Source organism: Neoarius graeffei, chromosome 20, assembly GCF_027579695.1.
Source record: "Neoarius graeffei isolate fNeoGra1 chromosome 20, fNeoGra1.pri, whole genome shotgun sequence".
Classification (NCBI taxonomy): Eukaryota; Metazoa; Chordata; class Actinopteri; order Siluriformes; family Ariidae; genus Neoarius; species Neoarius graeffei.
In genome coordinates, this window is record NC_083588.1 from 64,677,230 (window position 1) to 64,700,808 (window position 23,579).

Below are 23,579 nucleotides of genomic sequence, written 5' to 3' on the forward strand. Positions count from 1 at the left end.
TTTCCACAGCAGGATCAATTTCCACCACGCACATATACGATATTGCTTGTAATGTTCTCCGTAAACATGGGGTACTAAGGTGACAAAATTAAGCAACTATTGTACTGAAAATTGATCTGGGCTGCGAATTTATATTTTGTATTTCTCAATAATTTAATATATTAAGTATGTCCGGTAAAATGAGCTCCTTGTGAAATCTACATAGGTTTATATTCAGCAGGGGAAAATTATTTGGTGGGGGTGTTTGAGTGACAGGTGGGCAGGGTTTCAGGATGAACAGGTCTGAGAAGATAGGGGAAAGAATTTAAAGCTGGAACATGGCTATCGCTAATTAAAATGACATCACAAACAACTCAGTGTAGAATCTGACAACAGCTTTATTACAATTAAAATAATAAACAGAATCCACAACAATCACATTCAGTCTGCTCACGGTGCGCACGCTGGCGTGAGTGTTTACAAATCAAATAAGTGAACGTTCCAGAAGTATTAAAGCAAAAATGTGCATCAGGTTGAAACAGAAGTCTGGGTCACGTAAAATCCATAAAGAACGTACGAAAGCCTAAATGTCGTTACGCCTCTTAATCCTCTTTCTTTCAGTTAATCAGTTTGTAAAACAGCACGGTTCAAGTTGATGGTGGAAATTTACTCATCCTCCACATCCACCTTTAGGTGTGGCCTACCAATTTAGGGGCGGAGACAAACCAAACTGCACCAAGAAATAACCCTGCATTCAAAAAAAAAAAAAAAAGTTTGCAACTTGTGACGTCAAAACAACATGGCCACCCACAGCTTGTTAAATCTCTAACACGAACCGTACAGTTCGCTGTTTCGCGCAACTCATCACGTCACTGACGAGATCATTGCGATTCCAAACACGGCATCCATTTTGTTTTTCGGAAAATGACTTAATTCCCACTTCCAGGGAAAGTCGACCACAGCATAAAGTATGATTGATTATGAATGTCCAAGACGGCCACCGCCATGAACAATGCTTCAATGTGACATCACTAAAGAACAAAATGAAGACTCCTGTTAACCTGTTAGCAACATTAATCTTGTAGCTTCAATGCAAAATGAAACAATACACACACCTCAGCCAATCAACTGCATTGAAAAGTTTACCAAAATTTTCACCATTTCTTTAAACCAAAGGAAACCAAATTTCAGCTTTGTGAGAAGAGGCTGCGGAAAAATCTAAACACACACACACTATTCAAGTTAAACTCCACCCTGAAACACGTTTAATACTTTTGTATTCAAATTTTTTTTTTGACGTTTTAGCAATTTCTTGGTTGGTGGTGTATTTTCGCAGATACTACTGAAGTAAATCAAAATCAATGACGAAAACGATCAGGTTTTGCGATGCAGCTGTACAACGAGCGGAACAGACCGAAGCACTAAAGCGCTGCCGCATCGCTCTCTTTAGTTAGAGATGAAGAAAAGGCTAAATCCCAATGCACCGCTATCAGCAGGAAGTCGGACGGTATTATGTGTAACATAGAAAGCCATTAGAACTTCATTACAAAATGAATGTTGGAGGACGTGTTAATTATGCAGATTAATATGCAAATGGTTCAGGGAGGAGTTTTCCTTTAAATCAAATGAGATTAAAACCCAAACTGTATATCAAAAGTTGGCTGTAATTAGAGATTAGGATGAGGAGTGTGTTTAGCAGCAGTGTGTGTATTGAGGCAGTCCATTCAGAAGAATACGAGGAGTCTGACGTATGCGTTACATGAGGCGAGTTGTTATGGTGTGTGTTGAGGAAGGTTCTGTGGTGGCTCAGCAGGCGGACCGTTCTGGACTTCTCCGTTCTGATCAACAGGCACTTTTCCAACTGCAAAACACACACACACACACACACACTATTAACTAGTGGATGAGTAACATGGTGAGGAAACGTGCTCAACGTGTGTGATAGTTTTATGTTTTATTCACCAGTGATGGATATTTGTGCTAAAATTAGTGTGCAGTGGTTACATTTTGGGGGTAAATTATCCTGTTCATGCAACATTAAAGCTTTTCAATTTTACACTCATTCAGGACCTCACTAATGTTTCTAAAGTTAACCTTTTAAAGTTATGCTTTTTTCGTTTCCGTTTCCGGGTGAGAGTACGTCGTGCGTGTTCTGGCTGCCGCTTCTCACCAGAGCTTTTTTATTTTATTTCTTTTTCTATTTTTTTTCTGTGTTTGTGTAGTTTGATGTTTGTTTCAGTGTTTTGTCCGCCGGTTGTGGTGTAGCTCCAGACCCAGTTTTGGGCGTCGGTTCCCTCCAGGCCTTGGTTCGCCGTGGGCGATGCCTGCACTCTCAGCTGTGGACTGCAGTGAGCTCGTTGCTCATTTTACATCGTGGTTGTCCAGCGCTCTGCGCTTTAACGCTTGGCGTGATGTTCCGAGCGATGTTGCTCGGTGGTGTCGCGGTGGCTGTGCAGGCGGTTTGGGACACACCAGCGCTCTGCGTGGCGGAGCTTCTGTGCTCGCTGTGTGGATCCATGGCGTGGTGTTCGAGCGATGTTGCTGACGGCGTCACGGCGGTGGTGCTGGAGATGTGGGACTTGTTTTTGTGCGCCTTTTGGTGGGACTGTGGCTGCTACACCACGGGAATTACATCCTGACCCCTACTTGGTGGACTTTTTATTATTTATTAATTTATTATATTTTTTTAATTTATTTTTTCTTTCCTTGTTTATAATTGTAAAGCGTCCTTGGGTTTTTTGAAAGGCGCTATATAAATTTAACATTATTATTATTATTATTATTATAACCCTGTGAGGCCACGCCTCCTGCACAAAAACTGACACACACAGGCCACACCTCCTTAACTAGTCCTGACCTGTCTCCTTCACTAGGACACAGGCCACGCCTTCTTCACTGGAACTGAAGAAAACAGGCTACAACGTCACTTGGCCTGAGGCAGTGACCATACTGCCTCCATTGTGATTGACATGCACAGGCCACACCTCCTTCACAAGGTCTGATGTGGAGCAGACACACTTGTTTCACTGTGCCGGACCTAAATAGACCACACCCCCTTTACTGGTCCTGACCCGTCTCCTTCACTAGGACAAAGGCCACGGCTCCTTCACTTAACAATATTTTATGCGAAAACTGTCATTGACTTGATAAAGTTTACGTGACCACTCCCACAATTCACCATCACGTTTTCTGTGTTAACGGCATGCTTTCGACAAATTAGTCTAATGCAAATGCTATGTTGCTTACAGCACCACCTAGAGGAAGGAAAGTGTTGTTTGTTTGCTTTAGTGCAGTTTGTGAGACACGTGTGGACTCCAACATGGCTCATGTGCCGCCTTATAGAGCCAGTAGCTTGAGTCCCCTATGTAGGGCATTAGGTGTCAGATTAAGAGTGAGCCCTCAGTTCCTCTCACCTTGATCCAGGTTGTGAGCGTCCGGCTGGAACTGCAGTTCCCCGTTCGGGCCTGATGGAGGCGGCTGGTGCGCCGCCTGCTGGGCCTTCTGTCTCTGCGCCATCTCCATCACCGCCTTTTACACACAAAGCATCATCAGTCACGACCCGAGTGACGGCAACACACTTGTGTTCTGGTCATGTGACCAGGGAAGGGTTCAATCATGAACCAGCAGTAAAAAAGACTAAAGGAATTACTTGTCACTATGGCAACCAAAGCAAACCATTTCTCTTGACTCGTTCTCATTGGTCAGCAAGTTAGCCAATCATGTGCTGTTGATCATGCATGACATCTATTCTAACAAATCATACATTACAAAAGCAAACGGAAACAACTCAACCCTGATGTTTATGCAATTACCATGGCAACCACAAGCACACACTGACACACCCTCACCTGTTGGTACTCTCTCTTCTGTGCCTCCAGTGCTTTGCCTCTCTCGTTCAGAAGCTCCTGTTCTTGTCTCAGAGTCTCCGCCCTTCTGCTCAGCTCAACCTGTTTATCCAAAAGCTCCGCCTCAAAGCGCTGAAGCTCCTCCTCCGTGTACACTGGCTTATCATCCAGTGTCTATATTTAAAAAAATATATATAAAAAAAAAAAATTCATGCAAATCATGTGTGAGGTGTTTGTATTAGCACACTTCGTGCCAATAATGATATATTAACAGCGTAAAGAACTGTTCAAGAGAATTTTTTCCCAGTAAGGACGTCTGTAGTAACCGAAACAGTATAAACCACCGAGATGGGCGTGTCATTACCATGTCAGCACACTAAACTTCCACATGTACCACACACACCTCATTTTAATGCACACTGATCCTTATGTCCTTGATCATAAGTGCTTATCACAGGGGGTGTGGCCACATGTGATCATGGCTGTAGTCTGTACCTGTACTCAGGACTCAATAACCTGGTTAAGGTTGGTCTCGTACCTCCCACTCCTTCGGGCTGTTGAACTCTTTCTTCTCCGTGGATTTGAGGAACTCGTCCAGGCTGACCAGGCGGTCGTGATTCAGGTCCACCTGTAGTGTGTGGGGGGGGAAATAAAATACTATACACATAAATAAATAAATAAATAAATAACCCAAAAAATTAGCAGTTAAATAATTCAGGGATGAGAGTGGGCGGTCACCAAAAAAGCAGAAAACAAGATGGCGCCCGAAGCTGGGGGTCTGGGAGGGATACCCCCCCCAGGAAAATTTTGAAAAAATAAGGCCTTACAAACCACCTGTCCTGCAATCTGAGCTGTACTAGATAAAATATCTGTTGTCTTTTTTATATATTTACATGAAAATATGTTTCAAATCAATAGGAGCATTGTTTGAATTCAAAATAAAATCACATTCTACATTCAAGGGTATGGTTATAATTTATGATCAACAAAAATGACAAACTAAATTCACATTAAACGCAAGTTTTATTAATTATCAAAATGTTCATATATTAAATAAAATTTCTTAGGGAGAAAAGGTCAGTCACCCTATGTCCTCATTAGTTGCATACAGGGCTTTGAACCGGTTCAAGGAACGAAAACGAAAACCGGGAACTTTTTCTATTTCACATGGAACAGAAACGAAACCAGAAACTTTATTATTTTTTATGTTCTGGAACAGAAATGCTTATTAAAAATAATGGTAACCGGTTAATACCGGTTTTTATTTCGTTCCTCAAAGTTTCCGTAGCCTACAAATAAAAAAGCCATTCTTCTCCTGCGCAAGTTTCTATGACCCGCTGGGGTTCACTTCCTGTGTGACATTCGCTGACTGAATGGAGAGAGCGGGAGGGTGGACTACTATCACGTCTCCACATCTTAAATAAGAGGTAAATATTGCAGTCTATCGTTATTCAAAAATGTCAATTTCAAACACGATATCAATATATTTGTCCACGTTAATGAGAGGCTCGCGAACATTAAATGACGTTAACCTCTGTTAGCCCATCAATGCATAGGGCCTGACTAGCCTTTGGTAACACACTAAATGAATTCTCTTTCATTTTTGGCACTTTTTCTGTTTGTGTAGATGGGAAGACATACTGAGAATCCAAATCGCCAACATTTGAAATAATAATTGTTTTGAATTATTTCTTGTCTTATTTAATGAAGGTTGTAATAGAATTAGCCTACATTTGGCTTAAGCTGGATGAGACAGAGACATAATTTTATAGCCATTTGTTAAACAGCTGACAGGGAACGTAATTAACCGTTCCGGGAACGAAATTTTTTGTTCTAACCGGTTCGGGAACGTCTATTTAATGGTGGAACCCAAAACCGGAAACGTTAAAATTCCGTTTCTGTTCGGAACGAACCAATAGGAAAAAAATTCTGGTTCAAAGCCCTGCTTGCATATGATTTCAAAGTCTTTTGAAATATTTAAGTTTTCAAAACTGTCAGCATTAACTCAGATTTACTGACCATCATATACATGTTCAATGTCTTAAATCAAACGAATGCTAAGTTTATGGGATAATGTCTATGTACACTTTATACAATTATTTATAGTTCACAGTCACTTCTCATTTTCATTTAATCATTTCGACGACTTCTTCAGCCTTTTGGCCAAAGACAAGAGCTTGTCAGTCCTCTCTCTGTTTTTTATACCAGCATCGATTTCACGCACCTTCGCTTCGTCTCGCTTGTCAATTGTATTCGGCATTTTGAGTAAAAAAGCCGATACGAAAGAGAAACGTATTTTTGAAGCGCAGCGACGATGAACATGTGCAAGTTTCGATAAAATAGAACAGATGCGGGTACTTTTGTAAGAACTGTTATGATTGGCTTTTGTTCTCTCCCACACTCTTGTAAGAACTGTTATGATTGGCTATCATGCTCTCGCCAGCGATGTTTTGGCCAATTACATTGTAGATAACACGTATTCTACCGCGAGACTTAGCGAGACTAAAGATGGCGAAAATGTAAACATGTAACATCGTCATACGCTTGAGTATCACGAAGGAACATACCCCAACCCCCCTCAATGAAAAAAACATCTCAACGGATTTGGCATAATATTGATTTTCGCTCAGAAAAAGCGGAAATCCGCTGAAAAGCGGAAAACTCTCATCCCTGATAATTGTATAGACAGACAGACAAGCAAGCAAGTAGACAGGGGGGTAGACAGACAAGTGTATAAAAAGTGAGAGAGACAAATATGAAAAGTTATGAAAAGGCACAGACAGATAAATGTATAAAACACAGAGAGAGAGAGAGAGAGAGAGAGAGAGAGAGAGAGAGAGAGAGAGAGATGTATAAATAGAGACAGGCAGACACAACTGTATAAATAAACAGAGAGACAGACAGATGTTGTGCAGTAGCAGATAAATGAATCCTCTTGAGAAGAGCAGAGAGAACAGGGCCATGTGGTGAAATATAACAGTACTGAGATTTAGTAACGTTATAAAATGATCTTTTGGTCACAACACACACTCCTACAGCTGAGTAAAGAAAAGAGGGAAAAAAAGGAGAAAGGGAGAGTGAAAGAGAGCTGTCTGACATTTTTCATAACGTGTTCCCTCATCCGCAGCCTCTCCTCCTCCATCTCCATCATGTCGTCCTCCTCGTTCTTCGGGTCGTACACCTTCTCCAGCTGGCGTCGGGGGGGGGGCCCACACAGAAGCAGAAAAAGGAAACAGAACATAAATTCATCATCATAAAAACCATAAACATTTATTTACTCTCGAGACTGAAAGACCAAAGTAATAAACTGATTAAAAATATTTCCATATCCTCGCATAAAAAGGCTCACATTAGCCAAGGTAGCATTTAGGGCTCTCCGTGCACACTCTACTACTACTACAAACAAATACAGAAATCTCTTTAATGTGATGTAATGATGTGCACGCTCATCATCATGGCGAGCTGCAGTGATGCAGACTAATCCGGCACTCAAACTTTTCTTTACCTCCTTTGTGAAGAGCGCTTCCAGCTCCTGCTCGTCCAGCACACCGTCTCCGTTAGTGTCTGAAGGAAAAAAGAAGAACCCTTTGTTACAAAGCGCTCGCACTGGAGACTCCTTCCACATTAAATAAAATGAATCAACACCATGTGACCAATCAGAATCCGACAGCGCTGTGGTATATTCATTCATTCATTCATTATCTCTAGCCGCTTTATCCTTCTACAGGGTCGCAGGCAAGCTGGAGCCTATCCCAGCTGACTACGGGCGAAAGGCGGGGTACACCCTGGACAAGTCGCCAGGTCATCACAGGGCTGACACATAGACACAGACAACCATTCACACTCACATTCACACCTACGCTCAATTTAGAGTCACCAGTTAACCTAACCTGCATGTCTTTGGACTGTGGGGGAAACCGGAGCACCCGGAGGAAACCCACGCGGACACGGGGAGAACATGCAAACTCCGCACAGAAAGGCCCTCGCCGACCCCGGGGCTCGAACCCAGGACCTTCTTGCTGTGAGGCGACAGCGCTAACCACTACACCACCGTGCCGCCCCCGCTGTGGTATAAAAGCGGTTAATTTTTGTCTAGATTTACGTTAATAACAGGGAAATCATGATACAGTGGATAGTATGGCATTGTATCGTTTGATACCAGGAGGAAAAATACGTATTTAAGACACGCCCCCTCGAGAGTCACACCAGCGAAAAGCTTAGCCCAAGTGCTAACGTTTCATTCTGTTCCAGTTTAACGTACAGCTTCTTCATTATGATGCAAAAGTTTGCACACCCGATCTTACAGTGAGCGATGCTCACTTACCGTGGAGTTTGAAGAAGGTCTTGGGGTTGAACTCTTGCGGGTCCAGCCCATCTGTCTCCTCCCACACCTCTCTCAGCTGGTCCACACTCCCCTACAGAGGAAACACGGCCAATCGGTGGGGAAAATCACAACACTCAAGCGAAAGTGATGACTCGCTAGCTTTATACACCATCATCTTTGCTACCGTCCCAGAGGTGGGCCATCCAGCTCACCCACACCCCTCCTCCTCACAACCCCACCCCCATCCATATTCAGTGGTATCCAGGTTACAGAACCACTATTCCTAATGATGCCACAAAACCTCGTATGTGTTCTGTTGTCTTGGTGACACACAACTCTCTCGGACTGACCGGAGCGTTGACTTTGGGATGCTGGCGGTGTTTCTCCTTCATCTCCTCCATCCTCTTCTCCTCCCTCTCCCTCTTCTCCTGGTCCAGACTCTTCAGGTACTCCCTCCTCTCATGTTCCTTCAGCATCTCGTAACGCTTGAACTCCTCATGACGCTCTGCATCATAATTCTCCAGGTCTTTAGTGGCCTGCATTGCATCGCACACACACACACACACACACACACACACACACACACACACACACACAGATTCCACTAAGAGTAGTATCAGCTTGTCGATCTAATCTAATCTAATCTAATCTAATCTAATCTAATCTAATCTAATCTGAGAATGAAACTATAAGGCTAATCATGTGAACAAGTTCTTTGAGAAAAGGAGGGACCTTATGTGATTTTTCTGTAAGGGATGCCAGAGTGTCGCATTTTAAGCCTCTTTCTTAACAATCTATCTTTTAAAACAGATCTTTACTAAATTTTCTCGAGCACCATAAATGCCCCGCCTCTGGAAGGCGGGTCTTGCTTTATACTAGCAGAGCGCTAGCTCCTTAGCTTGTGAGCATAAAGATGGTTCGTCGGTGTGTTTCTGGCCACAAACTGTTCAGTTTTCTAACCATGACTTGCTTACAGATCACCTCGTGAGCCTGTGAAATTATTTACATCAGTTTGCTTTTTAAACCGATGATGGTTGGGACACCCCGAGTTCCTGAAAACACGTCCACGAAGCCTGTTCTTGAACTGCTGCCTGCATGTTTAGCGCACTACACTAATCTGGAGGCTGGACTGATGGAGCTCACCGTAGCAATGAGCAGCTCCAGGTCTCTGGCCTCGAATGTGTTCTGGTTGTGAGGGTCCAGATGCTCGAACTGCTTCAGTAAGGACACGTGATCCATCTGAACACCTGGGAGAGGAACAAACACACCGTCATGTTGAAACAAAATATTAATAACACGAACTGTTTAACACACACACACACACACACACACACACACAGCTCCTACGCTGTATGTTGGTGCTGTCCAGTTTGGCCTTGAGCAGCATCCTGAGGCGGGACACTTCCTGTCTCTTCAGCTCGTCCAGCCGAGTTCGGACATGATGACCCACCAGATCCAGCTCCTTACTGAGGCGTCCGTTCTGTCGTGAAACAGCACACACACATTATATAATTAATATAACACACACACACACACAGTGTAGTAACCAGCTCTTCATTAAAAAGTCTGAAAACATGAACACAATTCCCCTAATTATCTGCTAAATGCCTGATGGAAGCCGTTTTATTTTCCTTTTCGAACCCAGTCATCATTAAACATTCAATTACAAACATCCGCCAAATCACACAGACGGTTCCTGAGATGCAGTTGTTCATAGTTAACTCCGCCCACTCGTGCGTTTCTGCCGTTACTGTAATGTAACGCAACACGTGGCGGCCATGTTGTTCACAAACCTCACAACGTCAGATGTAATTACTGAGGTTCGCTGTGCTGAGCGTTTGTTATTCAGACATCGTTTTTTGAAGATCCGTCAGAAACGTTCGGACCGGTCCAAAGTTGGTTTCAAATTATGCAAATGAGCTCAAAATCAAAGGAGGCGGAGCTTACTGGTTCAGCAAGAAACAGGCCAAAAAAAGATACAATAAAAAAAAAAATGCTGAAATACAGCGTCACCATCAGGATGAACAGGAACATCAGCTATGGTCTGATCAGGGAAATGCGATTGAGAGAGGATGAGGAAGAACAACAGACACAGCTAGGAAAATGGAGGAGGATATTTAAAGAGACAGAAAGGGGGGGAAAGAGAGAGGGGGGAGAGGGAGAGACAGACAGAAGGGGGGAGAGAGAAAGAGACAGACAGAAAGGGGGGAAAGAGAGGGGGGGAAGAGAGAGAGCGAGACAGACAGAAAAGGAGGAGAGAGAGAGAGAGAGAGAGAGGAAAAAAGACAGACAAAGACAGATAGGGAAGAGAGAAACAGACAGAAAGGGGGGGGAGAGAGAGAGACAGACAGGAGGGCAAGAGAAAGAGAGGGAGCAAGAGAGAGAGAGACAAAGACAATGTATGTGTGTGTGAGTGAGTGAGAGAGAGTTACTTTAATATCCTCAGTGTTTGCGTTCTGCAGTTTCTCTCTGAAGTGAGGATCCGTCTCCAGAACCTCGATCACCTCACGCAGGTAACGATCATAATACAGCCCTGTGTCCTACAACACACACACACAGTCAATACAAACACTCCTTTATAATTATTCATTATTGTTTTGACTGTATTATATTCTCTCTGAGAGCTGCACAGGAACCTAAAGAGGGAGCGTCTGTATAACGGAGAGAGCGGGGCGTGGTCGAGTGCCAGCTGGAAATACACCGACATCCATATTCAAAAAATTACACACAGTCATGCAGCAGAATTGCACATGAAGTTCAATTAGAAAAGAAACATCACAATACAGTAACAGGAAGCAGAGATTTATATAAACCGCACCGGAAAATGTTTCACACTCAAACAAGCGGGAGGAAAAAAAAAAAAAAAAACTTTTCTAGGGTTTTAGTGAAACTCACAACTTTCCTAAACTGACTGCAGATTGATTCCTAAAACATTCGTACCAGGTTTTCCTCTGCTTTCTCGTCCTGTGTCGGAGGATTGCGCTCTATTGGCAGAGACGACACCCTGAGAGAGACAGACAGGAGCAGCAGCCAGACACACCCACCCACCATACTCCTGTAAACAACAACAACAACAACAACAACTTCATTCACTTATCTTCACTTACCTCACCTTAACAGCCATTAGTTTATTGTTTATACTGCTTATTTCATGTTTACCTGCAATACCTCAAGTGCCCCTGACTGTTTATTTGCACCAATTTGTGTGCACATACACACACACACACACACACACGTTTAGTCTATGTCTAGTTCTTATCTAGAGTGTTTATACTGTTTATTTAAATTATTCTATTTTTATTTATTTATTGCCTGTTTGCACCGTGGGTCAGAGAGGACTGATATTTCATCTGTGCTGTATGTTGAGCATATTTGACAAAGTTGACTTGACTTGACTTCAGGCAGTGCTTCTGGTCAGTTCAGAGCCCTGGAATGTCATGTCCACCATTTCTGAGGTGAATAAATTATAAATATACATTTCATTTTCATAAGAGAACGCAGTGCCTTCCACAATTATTGACACCCATTGTAAAGGTTAGTTTAAAAAAAAAAAAAAAAAAGAGTTTGGAAAAAAAAAATCCACCTTCTGGTGAAGTTGCTTCATGTGTTTTTTGTTGAAAATTAGTTCTTGGTGAGGGATTTGTTCTTCCTCAGAATAAATGTATTTCAAGTAAAGGTATGAGATGAGGCAACTTCACCAAAAGGTGGATTTTTTTTTCTAACCGTTTTTACTGAATCTTCACAAGGGGGGACAATAATCATGGCGGGCCGTGTACATCTGTCTGTCTGTCTAGATATGTACAGTGTATAGGAAAAAAAAGTCTACACACCCCTGTTGAAAACTGAAGGTTTGTGTGATGTAAAAGTAACTATGAAACCAAGATAAAATAAAACTCCCTGGATGTCAGATCTTGTTCCACCTTCTCATCTCATTATCTGTAGCCGCTTTATCCTGTTCTACAGGGTCGCAGGCGAGCTGGAGCCTATCCCAGCTGACTACGGGCAAGAGGCGGGGTTCACCCTGGACAAGTCGCCAGGGGCCTCGTGTACAAAGACCTGCGTGGATTTCCCACTAAATATGTGCGCACGTCAAAATCGGGAAATTTGCGTACAACCAAAAAAATCCGGATGTATCAATCAGTGCGCACGAAGGTTTCCACGCACTCTCCTGTTGTACATCCCAATCAACGTGGAATTCGGCGCACATGCACGAGCCCCGTTCCCCGCCCCGTCTTCTCCCTCAATTATTCCACACTGAATATGTTAATTAGTATAAATAGACCTGCAGTAAGGCCCGCGTTAGGTAAAAGACATGGCAACTTTTACTAACGCGTTAATGTTAATTAAATGTTACAAATCTCGTGTTAATCAAATTAACATTTAACATTTATTATTAACATTAATTCGCGTTAATCCCTGCCTTTAGCACAGTGTAATAGAATTCACATACATCACTTAATTGTTCTGTCACCTCCGATTAAAGTGATGTTCAAAGTGTCTGCTATGAGACATGCAGCGGTCACTGATTGTATGCCACTGAATGTGAATGTAGCCTATACCAAGATAACGGTATGATTCGCATCGTCCGCAGTGCCTGCGCCACAATGACTGTCTATTTGAGTTACATGGGTTTTGAAAACAAAAAAAACACCTTTAGTGCTCTAATGTGTACAGTTTTTCGGGGACACTCTGTATTTGAGGAAATGTCTTCCTCTCTTAGTAGGCCCAATATTCCTAGCCACATGTAACCAGAAATAAAACGTGCACATATTTTCCACAATAGGATTTTAATGACAAATGTATTCTAGCAGGGTGCCAGGGAACAACAGGAGGCCCCCAGTCCATCCCACCCGAGCAGGAAGAGGACCCCCAGCCGAGCGGATCCAGCGTCACTGTCACCTGCCCCCCTTCTCCACCGCCTGCTCCTGTTGCCGGGTCCACAGGCTGGGTGCTGACTCGCGCGGTCCCTGAGTCGCAGGGGGAAATTTTAAAGGGGATAGAGGCGATTAACGACAACCTCGAGGGAATCCGCGAGGAATTGAAGGAACTGAATAACACATTAAAAGAATATCTTAAAAAATGAATGGTGTCCCGTCTGTCCTTACCTTTTCAGATTGTGGCTATTAAGCGCTGCCGGGTTTGTATGCCATGTCGCTGCGGCACCTCGTTGTGAGGCCCAGGGTCTGGGTCCTCCGCCAGGTCTCGCTCCATTATTGGCACGCCGTGCCGCTGCGCCACATTGTGTAACACGCCACACACCGCGGTTGTGTCTGATTTGTACGCACTTGGAAATCATTTCATATATTGATCTTGGTAATTATGTGATAAGGCTACCCCACGCAACATCAACTAATAATATTTCAGTCTGACACCTCGCGGCAAATGCGCGAGGAAGATCTATTAAGCTAGCTGCAATGCATGATCCTGCATGTGCATTCTTTAATTTAATTAATTAACCAATAGTCAATGGGAATAATATCGAAATGATATTGCTGGGGTTTCTCATTTCCCGTAATTACAATATGGAAGGGATGGTTGATGGATCTGTTGGCATTTACCCAACAGTCTCGCATTATGTGTCTCGACAATGTCGTATGACTGACACACATTTCAATTCACGCATCCTGATGTTCCGATGCATTTTTGGATGCCTCTTATCGCCATGTCATGACTCTTGACCGAGTAGGCCTAAATGTAGTTGCGTTGCTCTGCCTCTAAGTGTCGCCAAGTACCAAGATGCACCAGAAACGTGCGTACGCCAGCCATGAGGTTTGCGTACAGTACCGCACTTTTCCACGTCAAGTCAATCTTTGTACATACAAATGTTTGCGCAGAAAGTGACGTACGTAGCTTTTTTGTGCGTACGCAAGCTTTGTACATGAGGCCCCAGGTCATCACAGGGCTGACACATAGACACAGACAACCATTCACACTCACATTCACACCTACGCTCAATTTAGAGTCACCAGTTAACCTAACCTGCATGTCTTTGGACTGTGGGGGAAACCGGAGCACCCGGAGGAAACCCACGCGGACACGGGGAGAACATGCAAACTCCGCACAGAAAGGCCCTCGCCGGCCACGGGGCTCGAACCCGGACCTTCTTGCTGTGAGGCGACAGCGCTAACCACTACACCACCGTGCCGCCCCAACCACCAACATTCAAGAGAAAAATAAAAAAAACATTTTAGGATTAAAAAAAAAAAAAAAAAAGTCTTATAAAAATACCCTGATCGTGTAAGTGTGCAGGGGGTTTTTCCTCTTGATTCACACTTTTGGTTTATTCAGAGATCTAAATTAAAGTCTGAATTTTTGGAAAAACAGCTCTATGACAATGTCTACTGTTTAAAAAAATTGCTATATCAATAAAACTAAATTATGGTTAATTATGGATGGAGGGATCTGTGGTTGGTAGAAGAGAGCAACTGGACTTGCTTGAAGATTACAGGGCTGTGAAATAGAAATGACAAAATCTGAGGAAACAATTTTAGCAGGGGGTCTGGAGGGAGCAGCCCCCCAGGAGCCGGGGGCCCGCAGGGCCCCAGAAGCTGAACAGATTTTGTGTATATTGATAGATTTGAAGCATCTCCTGAAAGCAAATATTTTCTCAACCATGCCATTTAATTTGAACTGTTTATTATTATTATTATAAATTGAATATATAAATGTGAACAAGATGGTCTACCTGGTAATCTATAGTTCGACAGCTTCAGTTTCACCAATTCCGCATGTTTTTTTCCTTTAGCATGGTCAACCAAACGCATTCTTCCACCAGAACCGTACTTCACATCCTGATGGCACAAGATGCAGTTAGCTTTCCCCGGTTCATTTATCTTCCGTATGTGCTCATTCACTACCGACTTTAAACTCCAGTCATCGCCAATTCCATGGATTTTTGATGCCGTTTTCCTTGTCAAATGTTTTTGACATCGTCGGTCTCACCGTCCTCCTTCTGAACGATGTCCCTCCGTGACACGGACATACCGCGAAATTCTCCTTTTCAAAACCGTTGATATCGAAAGCGTGTTTAAAGAGCACAAGATTCGCGCCGTGGTTTGTAAGCATGGCGCATATGCCGTAAACCGGTCTGTCATTGTCGCAAAAGAAACCTACCCCCCATTTTTATTGCAAAATTAGATGATTTACTAAAATGATATTTTTGGCGGCCAAATTCGCGGAATTCCGCGGATCCGTGGATTTTTCACAGCCCTGAGATTCTTATCCTCTCATGGATCATCATAGAATCCGAATCCGAATGCTGATGGCTGCATTGTAGGCGGCTGATAAAAGATGTCTTAGACACCCACCTCTGTTCAGTGATGGTCGTTCCAGGTTGACAAAAATGAACGATCCTCTCTGGCTAAGATGTCTGCCAGTTTTCTGGAAGTCCTCTCATACTCCCGCACCAGTCGAAGGGATCTCATCCCAAAGTGCCATCACTGAACAGAGGTGGGTGTCTAAGACATCTTTTATCAGCCACCTACAATGCAGCCATCAGCATTCTGATTCGGATTCTATGATGATCCATGAGAGGATAAATACTGGATACTCCCTATTAGTCAGACAGAACTGAGGAAGCCTTTAGGATGAGAGACGAAACGTCTTCAAGAATCTTCAAGCAAGTCCAGTTGCTCTCTTCAACCAACCACAGATTACTATGTACGTGGATGACTGAGTATCTTCACAGATATATGGATGGAAGGATAAATTACTGTTGTGAAAATGTCTTTCCAAAAGAAAATACATCACGAAAGAATGATCTACAATAAGCCTCTTGATAAAAACAGATCACAGAATGTTCAGTTCCTACCGAGAAATGCGAATCATGATCCGAATACAAGGGTGGTGGTTAGCGCTGTCGCCTCACAGCAAGAAGGTCCGGGTTCGAGCCCCGTGGCCGGCGAGGGCCTTTCTGTGCGGAGTTTGCATGTTCTCCCCGTGTCCGCGTGGGTTTCCTCCGGGTGCTCCGGTTTCCCCCACAGTCCAAAGACATGCAGGTTAGGTTAACTGGTGACTCTAAATTGAGCGTAGGTGTGAATGTGAGTGTGAATGGTTGTCTGTGTCTATGTGTCAGCCCTGTGATGACCTGGCGACTTGTCCAGGGTGTACCCCGCCTTTCGCCCGTAGTCAGCTGGGATAGGCTCCAGCTCGCCTGCGACCCTGTAGAACAGGATAAAGCGGCTAGAGATAATGAGATGAGATGAGATCTGAATACATTGTCAAACTGAGATCATGTCATGGACTTGAACCTTCAGCCCCTCCCCCTGAACTCACCTGAACAGCAGGTGAACCTGATCAAATATCAGCTCAATTCACTTCCCAGCTCTTCTGATTTGTATTGTTTCCTCCTCAGGATTTCTTCATTCAAACCTGTCAGTCAGGACAAAAATGAAAATAAACCAGGATATTTAAAACAAACCCTAAACACGTGTTTATGAATATTTAAATCAGGCCCAGACATCATCAGCATCTGGAACCTTCTCCATTTTCCCAAATTAACCAAAAAATAACAGCACCACCGCGGTCTAACGTTAACTTCGACACCTTTCATTTGTTTTCTGACTTACCATCAGATTGTTTTTAACACATTTTGACGTCTTCTTGTCCTCCAGAAATAAATAAACAACCCCCTCTGTGATGCTTCACTTAATTTGACTTCCGTCGTCGCGTTTCTTGAAAATAACGGGCCCGGAATTATTACGTCATCAATACGCGCCGCATCTCAGCTAATTCGCGCAGTTTCATTCTTGTAATCAGATTTTAACCCATTTATAGCGAGTTACGCTTTGAAAATGACCTCTAGATAACACAGACAATCCATATATTTTGTAGAGGATTGTATTTAAAGTTTTTTTTCTCGAATAATCCGAATTCTACATTAAAATCTAGCATATCAAGCATTAGCATGTCGCTAATCATTGCCAAAATAAATTATTTTATATTTGATAACATCAAGAATATCATCTGGACCGGCTTTGGTTTGTCTCAGAAACAGATTAAATTCTTACATTTTATTTTTGTAATTTTATTTCAATAAAATGTATTTAAATTCTGAAAATTCTCCAGGTAGCTCGGTAACGTCGTACAGCTGGAATGCCCGGATGAGACGGCGGGCTCTGATTGGCTCACGGCTTGCTGTGACGGCTGTGCAGTGGTTCAAAATTTATTTCAGGTTTATTTATTCACTTATAATTAACACAACTATTAATGCACAATAATTAACTAAATTTAAATCCGTTTTAAAGATAAACTGCAAAACTGTCGCATATAAAATAAGCACAAACTACATCAGGATGTTTATTAAATATTACTTTGATCACTTTTAAAATATATATTTTAATTTCCTCAAACACTTTGTCATACACAATAAAAATGTAGAATAAATTAAAATGATACTGCACACCATGAATAATTAAAGATAATTAATAAATTAACAGTACATCATATTATAATAGAAATTCATGCAAGAAAAAATTGCACACAAGACAAAAGAAAGTCAGGCAATAAGAAAAACAAATCACAATAAACAAGTTCAACAAAAGTTACCACCTCGAATGAATAAATAAGAATAATTATTAAATTAAATAAATAAAATCATTAAAAAAACATTTTCATGCAGCATTTAAAAGAAGTTTACATCAGTTTTACTGATGATGAAAAAGGAAGATTGCGGATGTGTGCTTTGTGATTTTTTTTTAAAAGTCTATTTCTCTGAGGTCAGTCGGCGTACTCGATCTCTCATCCTCCATCCCTCCATCCTTCTCGTCCACCTCCTGCTGCTCTCGGCTGTTCCTCAGTCGCTCCCTGAGAGCATCCTCTATCAGCTCGCTGTAGCACTGCAGCACGGCCTACGAGCCACAAAAGTCCAGTTACAGCAGAAAACACAACAAGACAGATTTAACCAGACACACAAACACTCGAGGACCTGTCCTGGACTTCAGCACTGATTTAGATGATACTCAGTTATTACTGAAGCTGAATACTGAAGCTTCTCATGGAGGGACATTTACAAGAGAAAAAAACCCCTAACTTTTCATTCCTTACATTTTCATTTTGACCTACAAACCTCAAACACCATGAGATTTTATTTAAAAATTAAATGTCTGCCTTTAAAATTTATCATCAGAATCAGCAGACAGGATACATTTACTTTAATTTTGTTAGTTATACCTTCTTGAAGTTGCTAGCTATTTAATTTCTGCAAATTAGCTGATTAAATTAGCTAGCTAGTCAAGTTTTGTACATTTTTTTCAATAAATTATCTAGCTAGAAAAGTTTTGTAAATTTGCTTGTTAAATTAAAGAGATACTGTAGCTAGCTAAGTTTTTTGCAAATTAATGTAACAAACAAATTTGTCATAACTAAGTAATAGTTAAGTTATATGATATAGTTTGTTACATTAGCTAGCTAGTTATGTTTTACAAATTTGCTTGTTATTTGATTTTTCAAATTGTCACTAAATTAGCTAGCCAGTTAAGTTTTATACATTATTTCATTGAATTATTGAGCTAGATGTTTCGTAAATTTGCTTGATAAATTAAAGAGATCATCTGCAAAAAACAACAACTAGCTAGCTAATGTAACAAGCTAATTTGTAAAAACTTAACTCCATAGTAATTAAGTTTTATGATTTAGTTTGTTACATTAACCAGCTAGTTATGTTTTACAAACTAGCTTGTTAAATTAGCTTGTTAGTTGATTTTTCAAAATATCACATTAAATTAGCTAGCGAATCAATTTTGTAAATTACCTCCAATTGTTTAGCTCACAAAGTTTTGGAAATTAGTTTGTTAAATTAGCGAGTTAGTTAAGTTTTTGTTTTCTGTTAATGTGACTTAATATTTATTCCAATTTATTCCACATTCCAATGAATCCAAATTTTGTCGATGTTTGTCCGAGTTTGCAGTTGTTGTGGCCAAATGAGGCTCTGAAGCGCGTATCGAGTGTCCTGATTTACAGTGAGTAAGATTCTGATGCAGTAACCTGTACTTTTACTGAAGTACACTTTCACACCCACACAGAGCAAACCCCGCCCACTCACCAGGTCACTGCGACACAGTGTAGCCAGTGTGCAGGTCATGTGATTCATCTCCTGCTTCCTTTTGGCCTCCAGACCCCGGAGAGCAGAGTTGAGGGCGGCGGCGGCTATCAGGGATGGACGAGTTCCCAGGAAGCGAGAGTCACACACACACATGGCGGCCAGCGTGTCCCCATGACGTCTGAATGTGGACATGAAATTGGTGGCATCCTCGCTGTCTTCCATCAGCTCCTCCAAACACGACAGGAAGTGAGGGATGAAGTCCTGAGGGGTGACTCCGGCCACGTCCCAGCGCAGCGTTCCCAACACAATGCGCTCCATTTCCTGTCCAAGACAAGAGTGTTTCTAAACATCCAAATAATCTTTTGACCAATGAGGAACTTTGTTTTCTGATGATACACAGTTACAAACTCTCCATAGAACCTTAAAACAGGGTCTTCCCATTAGAAAGGGTTCTGAGTAACCCATTGTGGAAGATAAGAACCCACAAACAGTTAAAGAATCCTTGAAGAACCTGTTTATTTCCACAGAGTGTGCATACTTTGTTAGAAAATGTAAACCCTCAAAGGTTCTGTGTAGAACTGTGAATGGAAAATGCTTCCATCCAAGTCTTTATTGGAAGCTGAGAACCCTTAATTATCCAGTGAGTCCTTGAAGAACTCTTTCTTTCTCAATGCGTACACACTTTTCCTGCTGATGATACCCTTTTAGAAAATACAGAACCCTCACAGGTGTATCGGTTATCCGGCTACAGAAACCCTTCAAAGTACTATTTAGAACATATTTGTTTGACGCTAAGAACCTTTAATTTTCCAGTGAACAGTATAAAGAACCAAAGAGTGTACACACTTCCTGCTTTCTGATTTATAGCTCTTAACGGTTCTTTGCTTGTCCCTCTACTAGAACCTTTAAAGGTTCTATATCTAATCTTACAGCACTCATAAGGGTTCCAAGCCACCCTTTGTTGGAAGCTAAGCCTTGAAGAACCCCTTTTTTAAAAAGAGTGTACACATTTGCTTTCTCCTTATACACGGTCAGAAAATGGAGAACCCTTGAAGGTTCTACAGTATGTAGAACCCTAAAAGAAGGTGGAATTCCAAGTAGAACCATTTTATGGAAGATAAGATTCCTTAATTATGTATGAACCCTTAAAACCCCCCGTGTGTGTTCTATTACAAATGATTGTTAATGATTTTATTATTAAGGTCTAAAACCTGGAGTACTTATACTTTTTTAGAAATGGGGTATTCAGGGTAAACAAAGAAACAAACAAATAGTAATTTAAAATTAAACATAAAATTAAAATAGTGAGTAAATTTAACCAGAAAAACTTTCAGGGTTCAATTTTAGATTTAACTTTCTTCCTGAAAATAAAATACATTAATTAATTGATTACATGACTTATCAATCAATTAGTTAATTGATTAATTGATTGATTGAGACTCGTTTAGAGTGTGTCTACAGTTACAGGTCTTGGGTGGATTTTCCAAAAGCCTCTTAACACTAAGAGCATCTTAACCAGGAGAGAGAGTGTTCATTGTGATGCTCGCGCTACCATTTAACGATGATCTTTGTGCTCGGACATGTTTTGGGAAACCCACCCCTTTTTATTTTCTTAACAGTTTTATTTTATTCATTTGATTTGATGATGTTTATTTTCATGACACTCACGCGCAGCTCAGCTGAGAGGAACTCGTAGTCCCCTGAAGCGCAGAGCGCATGCGCAGTGACCGTCTCGGTCTCCGTCAGTTTGGACGCCACGAGGACGCAGGCGGCGGCGAGACAGGACGGAGAGACAGGTAGGGACAGTGTGGATGCTAAGTAGCGGTCCAGCAGAGAGACGGCGAGAGGAAACACGCCCTCATCACACCCACAATCACAACACACCTGCAGAGGGAGGGAGGGTCAATTAACATAAATTTGCATAAATTACCAAGAACATGTATTTTACTCCACTCTTACACCCACAAAACAACATTCACAACATGAAATAAAGCTGGATATTTTGAAGCCACACCCCTTTTTACTTGGAATGACATGAGCTGAGGTCAAATCACCAAACATCTAATTAAAATTACACCACTGTCACCAATTAGCATACATTTACATAAATTAGCTACTTTTTTACAGAATTCTTTAGGCTGATCCTTTTGAAGAAAAATTCTGATCAGATGTTAAAATGGAGATACTCCTGAGTCTCTCTCGGCACAATTCCATCATCACATGCAATTTACATCTCATTTTTGTCATGTGATGATTAGCAATTAGTGATGAGCTTTAATTGTTTTTAAAAGTGACTTCACTCAAGATCATGAAAAGGAGAAACGGCTCACTGTTTGGCTGAAAATTCTTTGTTTTAGGAATTTAGACGTTTTTGAAGAATGCATGTTTTATATGGGGCGGCACGGTGGTGTAGTGGTTAGCGCTGTCGCCTCACAGCAAGAAGATCCGGGTTCGAGCCCCGTGGCCGGCGAGGGCCTTTCTGTGCGGAGTTTGCATGTTCTCCCCGTGTCCGCGTGGGTTTCCTCCGGGTGCTCCGGTTTCCCCCACAGTCCAAAGACATGCAGGTTAGGTTAACTGGTGACTCTAAATTGAGCGTAGGTGTGAATGTGAGTGTGAATGGTTGTCTGTGTCTATGTGTCAGCCCTGTGATGACCTGGCGACTTGTCCAGGGTGAACCCCGCCTTTCACCCGTAGTCAGCTGGGATAGGATCCAGCTTGCCTGCGACCCTGTAGAACAGGATAAAGCGGCTACAGATAATGAGATGAGATGTTTTATATGTTTATAATGTTATTTTTGTATATCATTGAAATTGTATAATAATAATAATAATAATAATAATAAAATGCTAATCATTTTAAATGTATTCAAGATACTTGTACCTGATATTATTCTTTGCAGTGTGATGCAGCATATTGTCTGTAAATATAAGACTATTGTCTCTTAATCAGTTAAATAATTAAATAGAGAAAGCATGTTAAAAACAACCACAGTTCTGTTTAAAGATCAGTTTGTTTGTTTGTTTGTTTGTTTGTCATATTAATTAAATTGTAATCTTGGTGCTCAGTCCTCTCAGCAGACTAAAAAGGTTCTTGAAGAGTTTTCTTTTTAAATCATTCTCAGAAACCATTTTCCCCCTCAGAGTGTGTTATCATTATTAAAAAAATATTTCTGTTTATTTAATTTATTTAAAAATCATGTTTATATTTAAATTTTGATCTTAATTTAAAATTCAAGTTTGTTTTAATCTTCAGTGTTGCTTTGGTTTATTTATTTTTATTTTATTTTCTTGTTTTACAGTAATATTCCTCTTTGGTTTTATTTATTTTAGCGTCTAACGTCTGAACACTTGCTCTGTTCTGGTTTCTTGCTGCTGTTCGAATTTAAAATAAAAATAAATAAATAAAAAGTTTAAGTCTGTACGTGTTTCCAGTCCTCCAGGTCCATTAAAAATAAAAGTAACCTTGAGGATGTTTTTCTTGTAAAACTGAGAAAACTTTGACTCAACCCCACTCAGATGGGATTCTTCCTCTTATTATTATTATTATTGTAAGTCTTGTGTCAGATGTCTACCTCGAGTGTCCACTTGGCGAGCTCCTCCCTGTGTCTGGGTTCTCTCTGAACGAGGGAGACATAGAGCGGAGACGGGACGTATCTCTCCTCAGAGTGCAGCAGTCTCTCGATGACCCTGAGCCCAGACGCGTTGGGGTCGAAGGACGCTCGGACCGACGTCCCGAATCTCACCGATTCCTCCTCACACCAGAGATAGACAGACATCTCCGCCGAGTCTGCAGCACTGATGCGTGTGTGTGTGTGTGTGAATTGAAGTTTGTGTGAAGCTCTGTCTTTATATAAGAGAGAAGGAGGCGTGTACAGAGATAGAAGGCACAATGACATCAACAGGTGGAGAGGAGAGAGAGAGAGAGAGGGAGAGAGAGGCGCAGAGGGACCAGGCAACAGCTTGTCACTGACACTGAGAGAAGAAAAGCAGGAAAATAGGGAGGTCATCTCCAAACTCTGACAATGGGAATGAATAATGACATGAGACAATGTTTGTTGACATGAAGAACAAAATGGCTGCAGGTTCCACATGAATATTTCATCACATGGACGTTTCTATTCTTCTGGAACGAAGCGCTGATCTGATCGAAAATCTTTGCCAAAAAAAAAGAAAAAAAAACCCTCAGATAAATCCGTATCTGTCAGTCCATAAAGGTTTGATGAATCTCCAAGGACAGGAAATGTCCATGAGGTGCCAATACTTTTAGAAAAATCCTCCAGGATACTAGAAGAAGAATAAGAACCCTTGAGAGTTACAGATTATAGAACTGTGTTATTATTTATTATCATTATTTCACCACAGCACTGTTGTGTCCTGATTGCTTGGTTCTA

At 41.6% G+C, this 23,579-nt stretch overlaps 2 protein-coding genes across 2 annotated transcripts; both read right to left on the minus strand.

The window, feature by feature from the left end:
• Positions 1 to 359: 359 nt before the first annotated feature.
• On the minus strand, positions 360 to 16,883 carry nucb1 (nucleobindin 1). Its single transcript, XM_060902249.1, has 14 exons — positions 16,716 to 16,883; positions 16,423 to 16,518; positions 11,089 to 11,203; positions 10,581 to 10,688; positions 9,496 to 9,628; positions 9,292 to 9,395; positions 8,499 to 8,684; positions 8,149 to 8,239; positions 7,330 to 7,388; positions 6,922 to 7,014; positions 4,363 to 4,452; positions 3,828 to 3,998; positions 3,393 to 3,507; positions 360 to 1,840 (listed from the first exon to the last, which is right to left on the minus strand). The coding sequence occupies exons 3-14, from the start codon at positions 11,197 to 11,199 to the stop codon at positions 1,752 to 1,754; spliced, it is 1,350 nt and encodes a 449-aa protein (XP_060758232.1). The 5' UTR covers positions 11,200 to 11,203; positions 16,423 to 16,518; positions 16,716 to 16,883; the 3' UTR covers positions 360 to 1,751.
• Positions 16,884 to 17,815: 932 nt separating this feature from the next.
• Positions 17,816 to 22,964, minus strand: ccndx (cyclin Dx). The gene is made up of 4 exons (XM_060902694.1): positions 22,761 to 22,964; positions 20,858 to 21,073; positions 19,190 to 19,510; positions 17,816 to 17,996 (listed from the first exon to the last, which is right to left on the minus strand). The coding sequence occupies exons 1-4, from the start codon at positions 22,962 to 22,964 to the stop codon at positions 17,844 to 17,846; spliced, it is 894 nt and encodes a 297-aa protein (XP_060758677.1). The 3' UTR covers positions 17,816 to 17,843.
• Between the last annotated feature and the right edge of the window lie 615 nt (positions 22,965 to 23,579).